Below are 14,171 nucleotides of genomic sequence, written 5' to 3' on the forward strand. Positions count from 1 at the left end.
AGCAAGTGGTCAGAACAGCAGCTTCAGAATTTAAAAGGAGTTGAAGCCAGACAAGTACTGAGTTCCAGAAAAGAGGGGACAGACCACTTTCCACTTCATACTTTCCATCCACCAGGGTCCATGAGCTGGGAGGAAAGGGCTCAGGCTTGATGTATTCTTATCTCTCCGAGCTCTGTGGGGGACCCAGGAGCTTATGCTCTAGTGCATGTGAAGCAGGGCATCTCCAACCTGCCCTGGGTGGAGGCCTCCTTGGCCTCTTGGGAGGCCCCCTCCTCCCCTCCTCCCCTCCCCAGGCTCCTTCCCCTTGGTGCTGAGGGGGTCACTCACTTTGCTTAGACCAGGCCCTCCACAAACAGAAGGGGATGAAGGCGACGATGATGAGGACGACAGAGCCCAGGACGACCCCAACAATCAGGTAGGGCAGGTCGCTGGAGCGTGCCACCATGGCCCCGGTGCCCACTGGCCGTTCTATGGTTTCGGGGGGTGGCAGCTGAGGTGGGGCCAGAGTCGGGGGTGGGAGCCGACCAGGATGACCAGAAGACTTCCGGGCTGTAATTGTGAACAAGACACTTCAGCATCGATTCCTTCACATTTCTCTCACAACAAACAGGAAACATCAACAGACCTGATTCCATGGGTGTGGGAAATGGGGTCAAACTCACAAGGCAGGGCCTCAAAACTCTGTATTAGATGAGTGTGGTATCCAAGCTCAGCATGAAACTGGCCTCTGATGGGAAATTTGTTACTGCAGAAGGCATCTGAACCTTCTACTTCAAAATACAACCCAAACACTGGTCTCAGAATGGGTCTTCTGGGCAGAAAAGGTATAGGGCTTTTCTCAAAGAACAGCTGGTGAAATTTTGGAAGAAAATCTAAAAACAGGATGCATGAAACCAGCAAAAGAACTGGGAATGGAAGATCCTACCCATGGTTTTGCTATTCCTGGGCAGATTAAGGGATGCAAAGTGCCAAGTCTGAGCCTGGGCCTAGAGCAAGGAGATGGAGGGACTCTCTAGCACAGCCGGTAGCTGGGAAACACCAACTCAGTGACAAGATGGTGACTCCTCCTCGGCGTTGTGCTATTGTCAGGGTGTGCCTGACCTTGAGAACTCCCTTTCAGAGCCGTCTTCCCCCTGGGTTCTCCCACAGCACAGGCGGTGACTTCCCGCTACCTCTCCGAAGGCCGCTGCTTACATTTTTCTGTCTTCTCAGATCTGCGAGGGTTTCTAATCCCTTCCAGGCTCTATCCTGTATTCTGTTCTGCTCCTATGACTTCAGCCTGTGTCCCAGTGACTGCCAAATACTCCAGGGCCCTCCCCTGCTGGGAGACCTGCTTCTCTCTCAGCATCTCGGAAGAATCTGCTGCCGGAAGTCACCGAATGGTTCCACCTTGTTCCTTTCTCGTGGACTCTGCTTCTCTTCTGGCTTCCCCAGTTCAATAAATGGCAATATCACCCATGTGTACATTATGCCGGACACCTCATGGTTTGCTTTGAACTCTCTTCATTCTCTCCCAGCCCTGACATGCTAGCAACCCCTGGTCCTACACACAGCCTCAAAAGAGACTAAAACTTAGTTAAACACCCGACTCTTGATTTCAGCTCAGCTCATGATCTCACGGTTCATGAGTTAGAGCCCTACACCAAACTCTTGGGATCCTCTGTCTCTTCTCTCTTTCTCAAGATAAATACATAAACTTAAGAGACTCAATCTCGTCCCTTCTTTCTACCTTACTTCTCAGCTCTCTCCCATCTGCCCACGCCTGCAGAAATACCTGTGAGCTTTCTCAACCTCACAGCCACAGAATTCTCAATGACCAGAGTGCCCACTGCCATCCCTGGCCATTCCCTGAGCACTCTCTCTCTCTCTCTCATCCTCCTTCCCACACCCTCCAACCACCTGGAGCTGTGTGCAGGCTTGCCCTTCTTACTCCCTTCTCAGTCACCTGAAGAGTCAATCCCTCCAGACCAGTGCGAAGCCTTTGTGAAGCCTCTCTTTGCCCTGGGTACTCTGTGTGAGTCCCCTGATACATGCAGAGCCAGAAGTCCTGTGTCTACCCCCTCCCTTCATTGTGCACAACAAAAGAGGTTAGGAGTGCACACAGGAGGCACTGAGTATTTGTTGAGTAACTGACTGAAAGAGCACAAAGCTAGAAAGAGAATCTTGTCCACATAAGGAAAACGGGTTCTTTTCTTCTCTCCGTTCCTATTCCTTTGTAATCTTCTCTTGATGATGTTCTTTGCAATATACTCGGGTTATACACTTGGCAGTATTTGCAAAATGGAGACGGTGGTATCTAAACACTTGACCAATGTGGAAATATTAAGCTTTTCAGTGAAGATGTTTAACATGTTTTAGTGCAGGAAAGAATCTGGGCTTATAGTTAGATAAACTTGACCCAGAGTGTGCTCAACACCCCTAACTGGCTAAAGGACCTTGGTCAAGATACATCAATTCCTGATGCTCAGTTTCTTTCCTAACTCATGGGGTTGTAATTAAAATAAGTAAACCAATCAATGTAAGTACCAAATTTTATAGGAATATAGTGTTTATAGAAAGTTCTAACCTTAAGAATGGGTTCTATTCCATAAGTTCATGTATGAGTTAATTCCCAAGTTCCCTGAAACCATCACCATGGCAACCTAATTCATACTTGGGCACAGGCAAATAAAGAGGAGGGTTAAAAATGACAAAGTTTAGGGGTATTTGGACAATAAGGAGTCTTCATGGGGAAGACATGACCAGCATGTCACATGGAGCAGTGACTTTGTCCTGGTGGGCTAAAAATAGCAGGGAGAGTAGAGAGCCTAAAGAGAATCACCTTTGGTTTCACAGATCATCACGTTGCTGAACTCACTCTCTCCTCCTTCGTTGAAGCACTGCATCTTAATGTCGTAGGAGGTCTCTGGCTGCAGGTGGCTGATGGAATGCCAGTATCTATCCCCTGGAAAAGGCAGCAAGAGAGTCAGTCACACGTGGTGATGTGTACCACCTAGTCCGCTTGGAAGCAATTGCGGTCAGGCTTGGACAGGGGTGTGTGTCTGGGCTGGTGCCATGAATGAGGTGGAGGAGAACTATTGGAATTTTTTAGGTGCCACCCAAGTTCCTGTGGTCCCATCAACAAGGGAAGGAAGCGTGTGGATTTATGAACTTGATGACCCCACGCATGGCAGGAGTCAATGATATGGACCCAGATGCCCAAGTTTTAAACTTTCATCAACACCTAGACACCCTTGCCAACAGAGAAAACCGCATCCCCAAAGTGCTTCTTACCTTCCACCATATCCTTCTTGTAGTCACTATCGTTGTCACTGTCTGTGGGCCGATAATAGATATAAAATCCATGGATTGGGGTGTTGTTGTTACTTGCTGGAATATACTATAGGGAAGGGAGAAGAAACAAGTTGACAGTGGAGCAGAGAAGTCCTCATGTGAGCAGACCCACTGGTGGACAGAAATTTGACCCCAGCCTGGATTTAAAAATTCACTGCAGGAGTCTGGCAAATACTTCTGATGATACTCCCCAAGGCTTTCTGGGGAATGCTATGAAGGTCACTTGTTATTTAGCCTAAAGGCCCCCCAGCTTCTGGAGATAAGGAACAGACATTTCTCCAAAGATCTGAGCCCCCTCTGAACCTGCCTGGGTACTGTAAGGATAAGTCAGTCTGGCTCAATTCCCAGGTACACGGGGGTTGGGAGGTGACCACTTACAGGAAGGCTTTGTGAAAAAATACAGGAAGGGGTCTTAGAAGAAGGGCAGTATAGAAAAGTGATTGCTTCCTGCCCCCACTGCAGCAGCCAGCTCTTGTCATCATGAAGCTCAGCCCCCTCTCCCCTTTGCAGTCTGTACAAGGCCACTTACCATCCACTTGAGCATGATGGTGGTCTCATTGACAGCATCCGTGAAGGTGATGTAAGGGCCTGCCACAGGCCTCTCATACACGCGGCCACTATAGCTGGACACCACATATGGCCTGGAAGGGGCACTGGGCTCGCTCTCCCCCAGCATGTTCAGAGCCCTGACACGGAACTTGTAGGAGGTGCCTGGTGAGAGCCGCTCACTTGAACCCAGGAGCTGGGAAACACTTCTGACCCACCCACCCCAGCACACCCAGGGTAGTGTCTTTTGGGTAGCTCCCAAAGGACACAAGAACTCCCATCTTTTTTGGAAAGGAGCCCTAGAGGGGATAGCTATGGACCACTATGGAGAGACAGAGAAGGAAGGACTTGTAGGATGGAGGGGACACCACCAAGAGCATCCAATGTGAGCAAGATAGCAGGTGGAGGACCAGCACAGAGTAGAGCCTCCAAAGCTCTGACCCTCCTCCGAGTGGTGGGGGACAACTAGGAGACCAGGTAGGACAGTGGCCGGACCCCTACCTTTCTCTAGACCAGTGATCTCCACCGAGAGCCGGGAAGGAGGGATGGCGCTGGTGGCCAGAATCCAGTCCCCCACTTTCTTTAGCTTCTTGTACTCTACACGGAAGGACTGGATTGGGAAGCCACCATTCCCACGGGGAATCCAGGTCACATACACAGATGTCTCAGAGGCCATGGAGATAGTGGGCCTGTCAGGGGCTTCTGGGGCTAGAGGAAACCAGACATGAGGGAGGAGGGAAGCAGGAGGAAGGACACGATAAGGTGATGTACTGTGACTGGACTCAGCCTGCTCCTGACTGGGACCTATTTCTCCTCCCAGCCCTCGCCCTCTGGTGGCTACATCAGATCTTCCAGGGCTACCTGGGTCACCCTCTCCCAGAAATCCTTCAGCTAGAACCCCTAGAAGCTATGCTTCTGCAGTGTCAGAGTGTGGAGGACCGAAAGTCAGCTGCTCTCCATTCTGTATTCTCTGGACCCACAGGGCCAGTGCTCCCTCCCCATGTCAGACTACGTTTTACTTGAAAAACTCCAATCTACGTTTTCTCATGGGGTTGGCTGGGGAGATTCCAGGAAAACGTCACAAGGCCTCCCAGACCCACAGAACAAGACCCCATTCCGCCTGCAACAAAGAACCTTGGGAGGGAGTGAACCTGCTTCCAGTTCTGACTGCTGCTCACCCCGCCCCCCTGAGCCGCCGGTGGGGGGGGGGGGGCTTACGAGAGAGGCGGCCGTGGTCTGGCTGACTGCTGCTTTGGGGGCTGGCTCCAGGGTCGTCTCTCTGTATCTGCTGCTCCTTGCTGGCCATGATTTCAGGTTTGGGCCGCCGTCCTGGATGGAAGTAGGTGGAGACCAGCGAGTGGGAGAGTGTGGATTAGGTGTCCCTTTCCAGACAGTTCTTTCTGCCTGAGACTTTGCAGGGGGGTGGGGATCTGGCAGGGTGATACAAATAATATAGGACACCGGCTGTGTGGACTGATTCCTAGCTCTGCCTAACCATCATGGTATTGTGCCTGACCCTAGCGTGTGTGTTGGCGGGGTGGGGGGGTGGGGTGGGGAGCAGGGCAGAGAGGCCAGCTGGCGGCTCTCCTCATGAGAGCTGGGACCCTCGGCCTGGGCTCACAAACCAAGGTGAAGCAACAGTTGAAAGGAAGATAAAGTTCAAGGTGACTAGTGGGGCAAGGTGAGCAGGGCTTCTCACCTGAGCCTGGCAGGATTTGCTCAGGCCCACAACCCCCAAGCTGGGGGCAACATCTGACCCTCACCAGTTCGGAAGGTGACCATGGCTGTCTGGCCTTCCCCTGCACAGTTGTAAGCTGCCATCTCCACTTCATACAAGCTCCCAGGGTCAAGTCTGGTGAGAGTCAGGCGGTGCTGGTTGGCTGCAATGCTGGAGACAGTCCAGTTGTCAGAGGAGTTTGTGACCTGCTGGAGAAGGTAGCTGGTTTCAGCACTGGCATCTCAGCCTGGAGCTACCGGTGGCTATGGTTCACGTAAGAAGCAGAATGGAGTCCAACAGGGCAGGAGGCAGGGAAGGAGAATGGGCTGGGTTTGTGCAGGGTGTAAGCTGGTCCTGCCAGCTCTGGGACAGCGAGGTCAGCTCCCTGGTCCCTCACCTAACTGGCCCATCAAAGAACACTCGGTGGGGAGGGTCAAAAGGCCTGACATTGCTGAGTTTCTCCAAAGACCTCCTCTCTGTATTTCTGAAAACCTCCACATTTAACTTTCTTTCTCCTTGCTCTATTTAAACCAAATAAACACAGTCTCTTCATACTATGGGATGATGATAATGATGATAAAAGCCGCAGTACCAATAGAGTTTTGTCTGATGAGTGTTTACTATGTACCCTATAAAGTGCTTTCATGACAACAGCCCAAGAGACAGGTGTTAGTTTTGTTCCCGCTTCACGAAAGCTAAGGCTTGGAGAGCAATTTGCCTAAAGCCACAACACTAGTGAACAGAAACTGTGACTTGACTCCAGAGAGCACATTCATAATCACATGTAACTCTTCCTAGAAAGAAAAAGAGTCTGGGAGCCAGGAAATCTTGGGTTTAAGTTCCGGTTATGTCTCTTACCAGCTGTGTAACCCTGAGCAAGTTCCCTAACCTCTCTGCTCCCTAATCTTTTCATTTCTAAAATGAGGCAAATAAAAGCTCTCAGCTTATTCTGAAGATTAAACTAGATAATTTACATAGAGTGTCAAGCAGTGAACTTGGTACACAGTAGGTTCCCAGCAAATGCCTGGCCCCCTTCTCTGGACTTTCGCCACACCCTCCATTCAGTAGGTCTCTGCCATTTCAATCCTCCTTCTTCTGCTCCTGCCTTCACTCCTTTCTTAGTACTTAAAAACCGTGGATGAATTATATCTAGTATGGATCTTTAATGGCCCCACATTTCTAGCTCTTTAAAGAAAAAAAAAATATAGGAGTCCAGGCTCCCTCCCCAAAGGGCGATGCTGGGAGGCTGCTTCCTCTCACCTACCCCACCTCTCAAGACAAAAGGCTTAACTGCCAACTGTGCACATCTCCCAGTCTGCTGGAAGCCAAAGCCGTGGTTTGCTGAAGAATCAAACAGCTGGTAGAAAAAGCCCTAATCCCCAAGCAGAATATTCCAGAGTAGAACAAAACCTACTATTCAAGGGACAGGGATGGTCTGGGCTCATTTATGTCAGACTTCCAGGATTTGTTCCAAGGGGAGAAGTTTTCACAAACTGAGAATGCTCAGTAGTATTGGAAACCCAAACACAGTAGCCCAGGGTCTGCAGATGCAGCAGGAAATGGAACCGGCTTCCCGAACAAGAAAAAGTGAAAATGAGAGCAATGATTCCCAATCTCCTGCAAGAGAAGGGGTTGTACACACAGCCCAAACACTGATTTTTCACTTCAGAGTCCTTTCTTGTGAGATGATCTTTAAGACCCGTCAGTCCCTCAGGAAAGGAACTGCTTGCGAGACATCATTTCTCTTTGGTGGCATCCACCTAGCAGCCCCAGTGCCCCTCAGGCCGGAGCCTGACAGAAGCCAGAGCCGGTTGAGGCACGGTCCTCTCCCTCTCCCTGTGCCCCTTTCTCCCTTGGCCCTCCCAGCACGGGCCTCACACTTCCACTGGACTCAGAAACAAAAATAAGAACTAGAATGGTCATTAGTCACTGTTTCTCTCTCTCTCTCTCTCTCTCTCTCTCTCTCTCTCTCTCTCTCACACACACACACACACACACACACACACACACACACACACAGGGTGACGGTGGCCTCAGCCTGGCATTTCTGGATCACCATGCACCGCCTTTGCCAGCTGCCTCTTGGTGAGGCAGGTTCATGGCCACCTATTGGCCTGAAAAATATGATTCTTGTTCTCATTGCTGGCTTTTGTCTAGCGGGGACCGGGAGCACTTGGCCTGCCCTGATCTCTGTCTACAACTCTGAGATGGAGGTGTCCGGTTACATGGGGGAAACAAGGATTAGGACCAGGGCTGCCCCATAACCCGGTCTGAACAATGAGCTTTTTGTTAAACAAGTATTCACCCCCTTTGCTGACTGTCTACGAAGAGGCCAGGGGTCCAAGGGTTAGTGAGAAACTACCCCCCGGCCCCCACCTCGTAGGCAGTTTCGCCTCAGGTGTCTTTCTGACGGCCCCGCATGTCTGTGAACTTGTCCTCACCCAAGGTCATGAAGGGAAAGAACAGAATGAGGTTGCCGGCAGGGTCCAGGGCAGGGGAATGGCTACTGTGTGGCCAACACTTCGCACCACACAGGGCTGGGTGGGTTGGTTGGTTGGTTTTGGTGGGGGGAGAACAGTTGATAAATACTTTCAGTCCCACAATCACATATTTTCAATACTTTCTACTAAGTGCACACAGCACTTTAATAGGCAAAAATAACAATGAAGGTATAATAAAATACAGCATTTATAATACATCATCAAAAGACACTGTTAAAAATCCATTTAAGAACGATAATTTTCTACCATCTAATGGCCTTGGGGGAAAAAAAAAAGGCACACACCTGGGATGAACAGAAATGCTCTTCAAGGACATTTTCTTAAAGGAAATTTCATGTCCTTCTCCCCAGGGGGGTAACATCAGGTGAGCGCTCAGCCTCGAATGAAGGGGGCAGGCTGCGGGCCCTGTCCTGCCTCACAGGACATTGTGTCCAAGAGGATGGCCTAGCTGGCTGTCCCCACACCCTGCCAGGGCCTGAGGTTCCCCCTGCTGACAGCTCCTGAAACATCTACCCGGACAGGCTTCCTTCTGTCAAAGAGAAGTAGCTGAACAACACGATGTGCTTTCAGCTCAAACGCCTGCTTGTCAAACCTGAGCCATGGTTGAGTCCCCAAAACCGAGGGGGTATTTTATAGCCCTCAGAGAAAACACTTGTTCACAAATATTTGTTTCCCTGGCCTTAGAGCTGGCTTGCCGTGCAGAGTTCTTGCAGGGATGTACCCACAGGAGCTTACTTTGGTTAAAAAACAAAACAAAAAACAACATCAACAACAAATGACAGAGGGAAGAGGGGAGGGCAGGTGATGGTTACCAGGGAGACTGTTAACTCTCCCCAGAGAGGAGAAGCTGGTGGTGTTAGCTCCTGGGAAGCCAGTGCACAGAGAACCCGAAGGGGCACACATGACTTTTTCCTGGGCCTCTTAGGTTCCTAAATGCCTCAATCACAACCAGTTTCCTGGGAGGTGGTAGGAAAGTTCAGTGGAGGAAGGTCAAGGTCAGCGGTAGGGATTGCAGGAACTCAAGGGGAGGTAGCCAGCAGGCAGTAACCCACACCCAGCCTCGCGGAGGGGAGGTCAGGCACCATACCTTGCGGTGTTTCACCACATAGTAGAGGATAGGAGCCCGGCTGCCACCCTCGTGCCGAGGCCGCCACACCAGCTCGTACGAGTCAGTCTTGGAAGTCCGAGGTGAGCTGAGGATGATGGGCGCCTCAGCAGGAGCCACCTGCCCCTTCTCTCCAGCGCACTGTGGGGAAGCTGGCTGCATGGACGTCAGGGGTTTGGGGAGCCCTGGGCGTCCCCTCAGCATCGGCTCAGGGCTTCCAGGTCTTGAGGGCGGCATGGGAGGTGTGGCAGTGTCCAGCTTAGCATCCCGCCATGGCCTCAGGGTCGTGCCTAGAGGACCAGGAAGGAAAGAGAAGCGGAGGAAGAGGATGTTGGTTCCCTTGGTCATGGGCTGAGTTGCTGCCTCGAGGGAGGAAGCAGAGAGAAGTCAGAGAGGAAACCCCTGGGGCGGGAGCCTGAGATGACCAGGGGCCCAGTCCACACATGGCCGGGCCCTGTGGGAGGAGACAGGGCTGTACCGCTGCCCTGCCGGGAGAGAAGGGCAGGCTTGGGCCTTGTGCCCAGGCATCCCGCCATGGCCCAGGGCATCAGGCAAGCATCTCTGCCGTCTGCTTGTTTCCCTGAGCCCACGGACTAGCCTCACCTTGCGTGAAGGTGTTCTCCTTACTCCTGAGGAACCCTGCACCCTCCTTCTCATGCCTACATTGGGGGAAGGACATGTCCCTTCACTGCGGGGTCTTAGCACCACGCACACTCTGGGCCTTTTCCTACTCCACTGCAGCCACCTGGAATGTGAGATGTGAAGTCACCTCTGAGAACTTGAGAGCCCAGGACAGGCAACCCTTCCTTTTGGAAGCATCTGCAGAATGTGCCCACGCTAGTTTCTCTTCTAGCTGACCTCTGAACCACAGACGGTTAGCATCTGATCGTGAGGATTCAGCATTATTTGTTGTCACATTTTCCTCAAGTTGTTTCCTTGGTGAGTTTTGTCTCCTTGATGAGCAAGCTGGGTCTTTGTTATGTCTTTCTGCACCCTACCCCCACCCCCGCCACCCCGTCTAGTCCAAGACTGAGTATGTAAGTAACTACTCAGTCAGGGTAGGTGTCAGCTGAAATGGATCAAGCTGAAAGGGGGAGATTTGCTTTTCTTTACTCTAGAGCACTGGTTGGTAAACTGGATTCCATGCAAACCTAGCAACTCACAGATCTAAAGCATTTTTAAAAATACAATAGTAAGATCACTTCTACTAGTAAAAATGTACACCTCTGACTTTTTAATAAGTTAATGTGAACTTGCACTCATAACTAAAAGCCACTTTTATCTCATTTATAATACTGGGGTTCTAAGTGGGATTTCACTTGAGGAAAGGGTTCTGTGAATGTTCAGCTGAAATCTCCTCCAGCCTTTTGGGTGACACCTACCTGGCCTGGCGGTCCTCAGCTGGACCACAGCATGGGCACTCCCAACTTCATTCTCAGCCATGCACTGGTAGACGCCTTCGTCCTCAGGCCCTACGCTGACCACCCGCAGGGCCCTGCGGGACAGTCGGAGGCGCTGGCTGGAGGCCAGGGGCACGGCATTCCTCAGCCACAGCACAGATGGCGGGGGGTTCCCACGCACTTCACAGGTGAGCTTGGCGCTCTGGCCCCATGGGATGACCAGCTGGGACAGCTCCATGGTGACCTCAGGGGGCTCTGCCAGGAAACCGGAGCAGGGGTCACAAAGGGCCTGAGTCCTCCCATTTAGGGCCAGACAGGCCTGGGGCGGGGGGCGACTGCAGTCAGGAATGGCTCCCTCCTTCCCTGTGACTGTTGATAGAGGGAAGGAAAGGTCCTGTGTCTCTTCTGTCAGAGTCATGCCCAGAAAGGGACCAGAGAGGGCGGTCAGGCACATACACCTAGACCCTGGGATCTAAGCACCTCCATCTCTCTCCTCCTCCATTACTCACTGGGCATGGGACCTCTCACAAGGTACATGACCCTACCCAGGGCTTAGGGTTATGAGCATCTAGAAAGGCCACACTGACCAAAGAGGAGGCCGAGGAGAAGAAAGTCTGCAACAGACACTCACCAAATACCTGGACGTTGTAGAGTATGACTGCTGCCCCAGGCTCCCCGACCCCATTGTCGGCCATGCAGCGGTAAGTCCCCGAGTCCTCCTCACTGGTGGCGTCAATGAGGAGGTTGCTCAGCAGGAAGCGTGTCTTATTGTAGCCAGCGACACTGGACCCATCCTTGGCCCAGGTGACCCGCGGGGGTGGAATCCCACTGGCCACGCACTCCAGGATCAGACTCTGGCCTTTGGTGACAATGATCGTCTGGGCCTCTGGAGGGTAGATGATACGAGCAGCCTCGGCGGTGGAGCCTGGAGGGGCCGGGAAGTGAAGAGCAAAGCGTGCGACCAGGACTCAGTGCAGGGGAACCCCTCCACCCCGCCTTTGGCAGCCAGGGCCCAGGAAACAGTCCTCTGGGGATTTGGCATCAAACAGCCCTTCAGGGGCTTGAGACCTACATAAAGTGACTGAATTCCCCTGGGCTTGGTTTCCTTGTCAAAGACAAGGACCTGCCTCTGCAGAGAGCTATTGTAAGAGATGAGGTAATATATCGGAGCAGCAGCACTGACCCAACATATGCATGGAGAACTATGCATGTTGGCAAAGAAAAAGATGAGACAGAGAAGCAAAGTGCACCCCAAGTCCGAGGATGAGCTAGGAGACAAGGATCCGAGGTAACCCCCACACACCACCCAGAGGTCTCGGTTCCCAGTGTCCCTGACAGTGCGAGCACCTCACTGAGCTGAGCAGGACCCACTGTTTAAAAAGATGCATTTCTTGCACTGTATTACAGGTCCCCAAAGCAAATCAACTACTTTGTCGGCTGCTCAGCTAAGGAAGGCGTGACCTCTTTTCAGTGCTGGGGAAGAAACCGCACAGCACTCATCAGAAGGCTGGTTGCTCTCCAATGTGCCACTCTCTTCCACGTGGACTATGTGTGATTTTACTTTATGAGCTAACCAGGGGGAAAGCCAGCTTTTATAAGACCTGAGAGCTTGGGAGGCCTTCTTTAAGAAATAGAATGTAGGCGCCTGGGTGGCTCAGTCAGTTAAGTGTCTGACCTCGGCTCAGGTCATGATCTCACAGTTTGGGAGTTTGAGACCTGCTTCGGGCTCTGTGCTGACAGCTTGGAGCCTGGAACTGCTTCAGATTCTGTGTCTCCCTCTCTGCCCCTCTCCTGCTCACACTCTGTCTCTGTGTCTCTCTCAAAAATAAGTAAAAAACATAAAAAAAAAAATGAAAAGAAACAGAATGCAAAATTACAGATACAAAACTCCATGAGGGAGGGAGTGCTGAAGCTTGGCTTCCTTAGCTTCACAGTACATCTGCCTCTGGTGCTGACTCTTAAGACCACACTCTGCATGAGACGTCCCTCCAGTGAATAAGCGGGAAGGCTGGAAAAATGCCTGGCACACAGGAGATGCTTGGCAAAGGCGAATGTTGTTCTCATACGACTGGGGGAGTGTGTGGGCCTCCACGGACCATCCCCAGAGTGAGGTGCTGGGCACACTTCAGTGAGCAGCAGTGTAGGCACAGCCTGGCCTTGTGCCAGGCAGGCCCTGTGGCCTCACATGGGCGCGGGCACACCATCATCTCTCCCGTGCACGTGCCGTCAGCTGCTGAGCACCAGGCCGTCCTGCCCCAGCAGACACGCCCCAACAGATCCCTGCTATGAAAGTCCCACAATGAAGGGAAGCTCTCAATGGGCAGGGGAAAGGGACCAGCAAGCACAGCCACCCCCCAGAATGAGGCAAGGGCCTACGGGAGGCCACGAGTGGCCGGCTGGTGGGGAGAGGACCCCCGCTCAGTCTGAGTCCCGGATGCTTCGCTGGTCCAAGCCCCCCAGGTCCCACCCCCACTGCACAGACCACAGACCTGGAGCACAGACTGTGCCCTCCCCGAGTCCTCCCCCTCCTCAGCCCAACCAGCCTCTTCCATCAGCGAGACACCCCATTGCCCCTTACGGCGCACGCGGAGCCTGTCACTGGAGCCCGAGGTTTTCACTTCTTGGGTCACCGGGTTGTAGGCAGCACACTTGTACGTTCCCTCGTCCTCCCGGCTCGCGTTCACAATCTGGAGGTTTCCTGATGGCATGATCAGGTAGTTATCTGAGAAAAGGGGACACGGGATGAGTTTGGGTCCAGAAAGCTGCAGCCGGCACCTCTCGGGGGGCAGGCAGGGCAGGAGCCGTGAGCTGTACACCTGAATCCCCACAGGCCCACACTGAAAATGCTGTTCTCCCACCAAAACTTCGAATCAAGTGGGCCAGAGATGCTGAGGAGTAAACCTGACCAACTAGCTGACCAACTGGCTAGCTGGCGGACTCCCCTGAGTTAGCACATAGGTCTAGGGAAGAACGCTTTATACTTTCAAAGGAGCTGGAGTAGGGTGGAAACGAAGCAAGGTCTGGGGTCTGCCAGACCTGGGCTTACGCGCTGGATCTGCAGTGGACTCTGTGATTCTTGGCAAGCTGACTGACCTCTCAGATACCGTTCCCTCATTTGTAGAACGGTACGACATGTGCTGCCTCAGAGCCTACTGTAAGGACTGAAGGGCCCGTGCTGCACACGCAGGTGATGAGATGATCATTCCTGCAAACCACCAGGAAGGAGGGAAATACATAGGACTTCCTGTGGGTCTCTGTCATGGTCACAGCTCAAAGCCACCTCACTCCTCAATTTCTGCAACCAGGGAGGAATATTCGCACTCCCAACCACCACCTTCTCCACGCATGTCACTGAAACCCTTCCCTCTGCATCGCGGGTCTGCTACACTTTGTCCGCTTCTGGTCCAGAGGTGCCGCGGGGGTGGGCTTCCTGTCTTTCAACAGGAGACAGATTCACGGCTTCTGGACATCCCACTGGCTGGGGATGGTGTTCAGTCGGCTTCCTGGCAGGCAAAGCACTGGCCCTCAGCTCTAAGCTTTCTGGTGGCATGGCCTGCCCTGGTGGTCCC

At 52.5% G+C, this 14,171-nt stretch overlaps 1 protein-coding gene across 1 annotated transcript in view; it reads right to left on the minus strand.

The window, feature by feature from the left end:
- BOC (BOC cell adhesion associated, oncogene regulated) overlaps positions 1–14,171 on the minus strand; it is a 35,943-nt gene that overhangs the window by 3,325 nt on the left and 18,447 nt on the right. The window contains exons 5-15 of the mRNA XM_047100440.1: positions 13,181–13,324; positions 11,234–11,527; positions 10,585–10,857; positions 9,185–9,492; positions 5,643–5,802; positions 5,098–5,208; positions 4,381–4,587; positions 3,863–4,044; positions 3,274–3,379; positions 2,822–2,944; positions 328–549 (exon numbers count right to left, since the gene is read on the minus strand). Coding sequence (XP_046956396.1) covers positions 328–549; positions 2,822–2,944; positions 3,274–3,379; positions 3,863–4,044; positions 4,381–4,587; positions 5,098–5,208; positions 5,643–5,802; positions 9,185–9,492; positions 10,585–10,857; positions 11,234–11,527; positions 13,181–13,324 — 2,130 coding nt within the window. The remainder of the gene's footprint in view (positions 1–327; positions 550–2,821; positions 2,945–3,273; positions 3,380–3,862; positions 4,045–4,380; positions 4,588–5,097; positions 5,209–5,642; positions 5,803–9,184; positions 9,493–10,584; positions 10,858–11,233; positions 11,528–13,180; positions 13,325–14,171) is intronic.

This window comes from Lynx rufus, unplaced genomic scaffold, assembly GCF_022079265.1.
Source record: "Lynx rufus isolate CCGP_SWC_20201006 ecotype Redwood Valley unplaced genomic scaffold, mLynRuf1.p SCAF_5, whole genome shotgun sequence".
In the NCBI taxonomy this organism is placed as follows: Eukaryota; Metazoa; Chordata; class Mammalia; order Carnivora; family Felidae; genus Lynx; species Lynx rufus.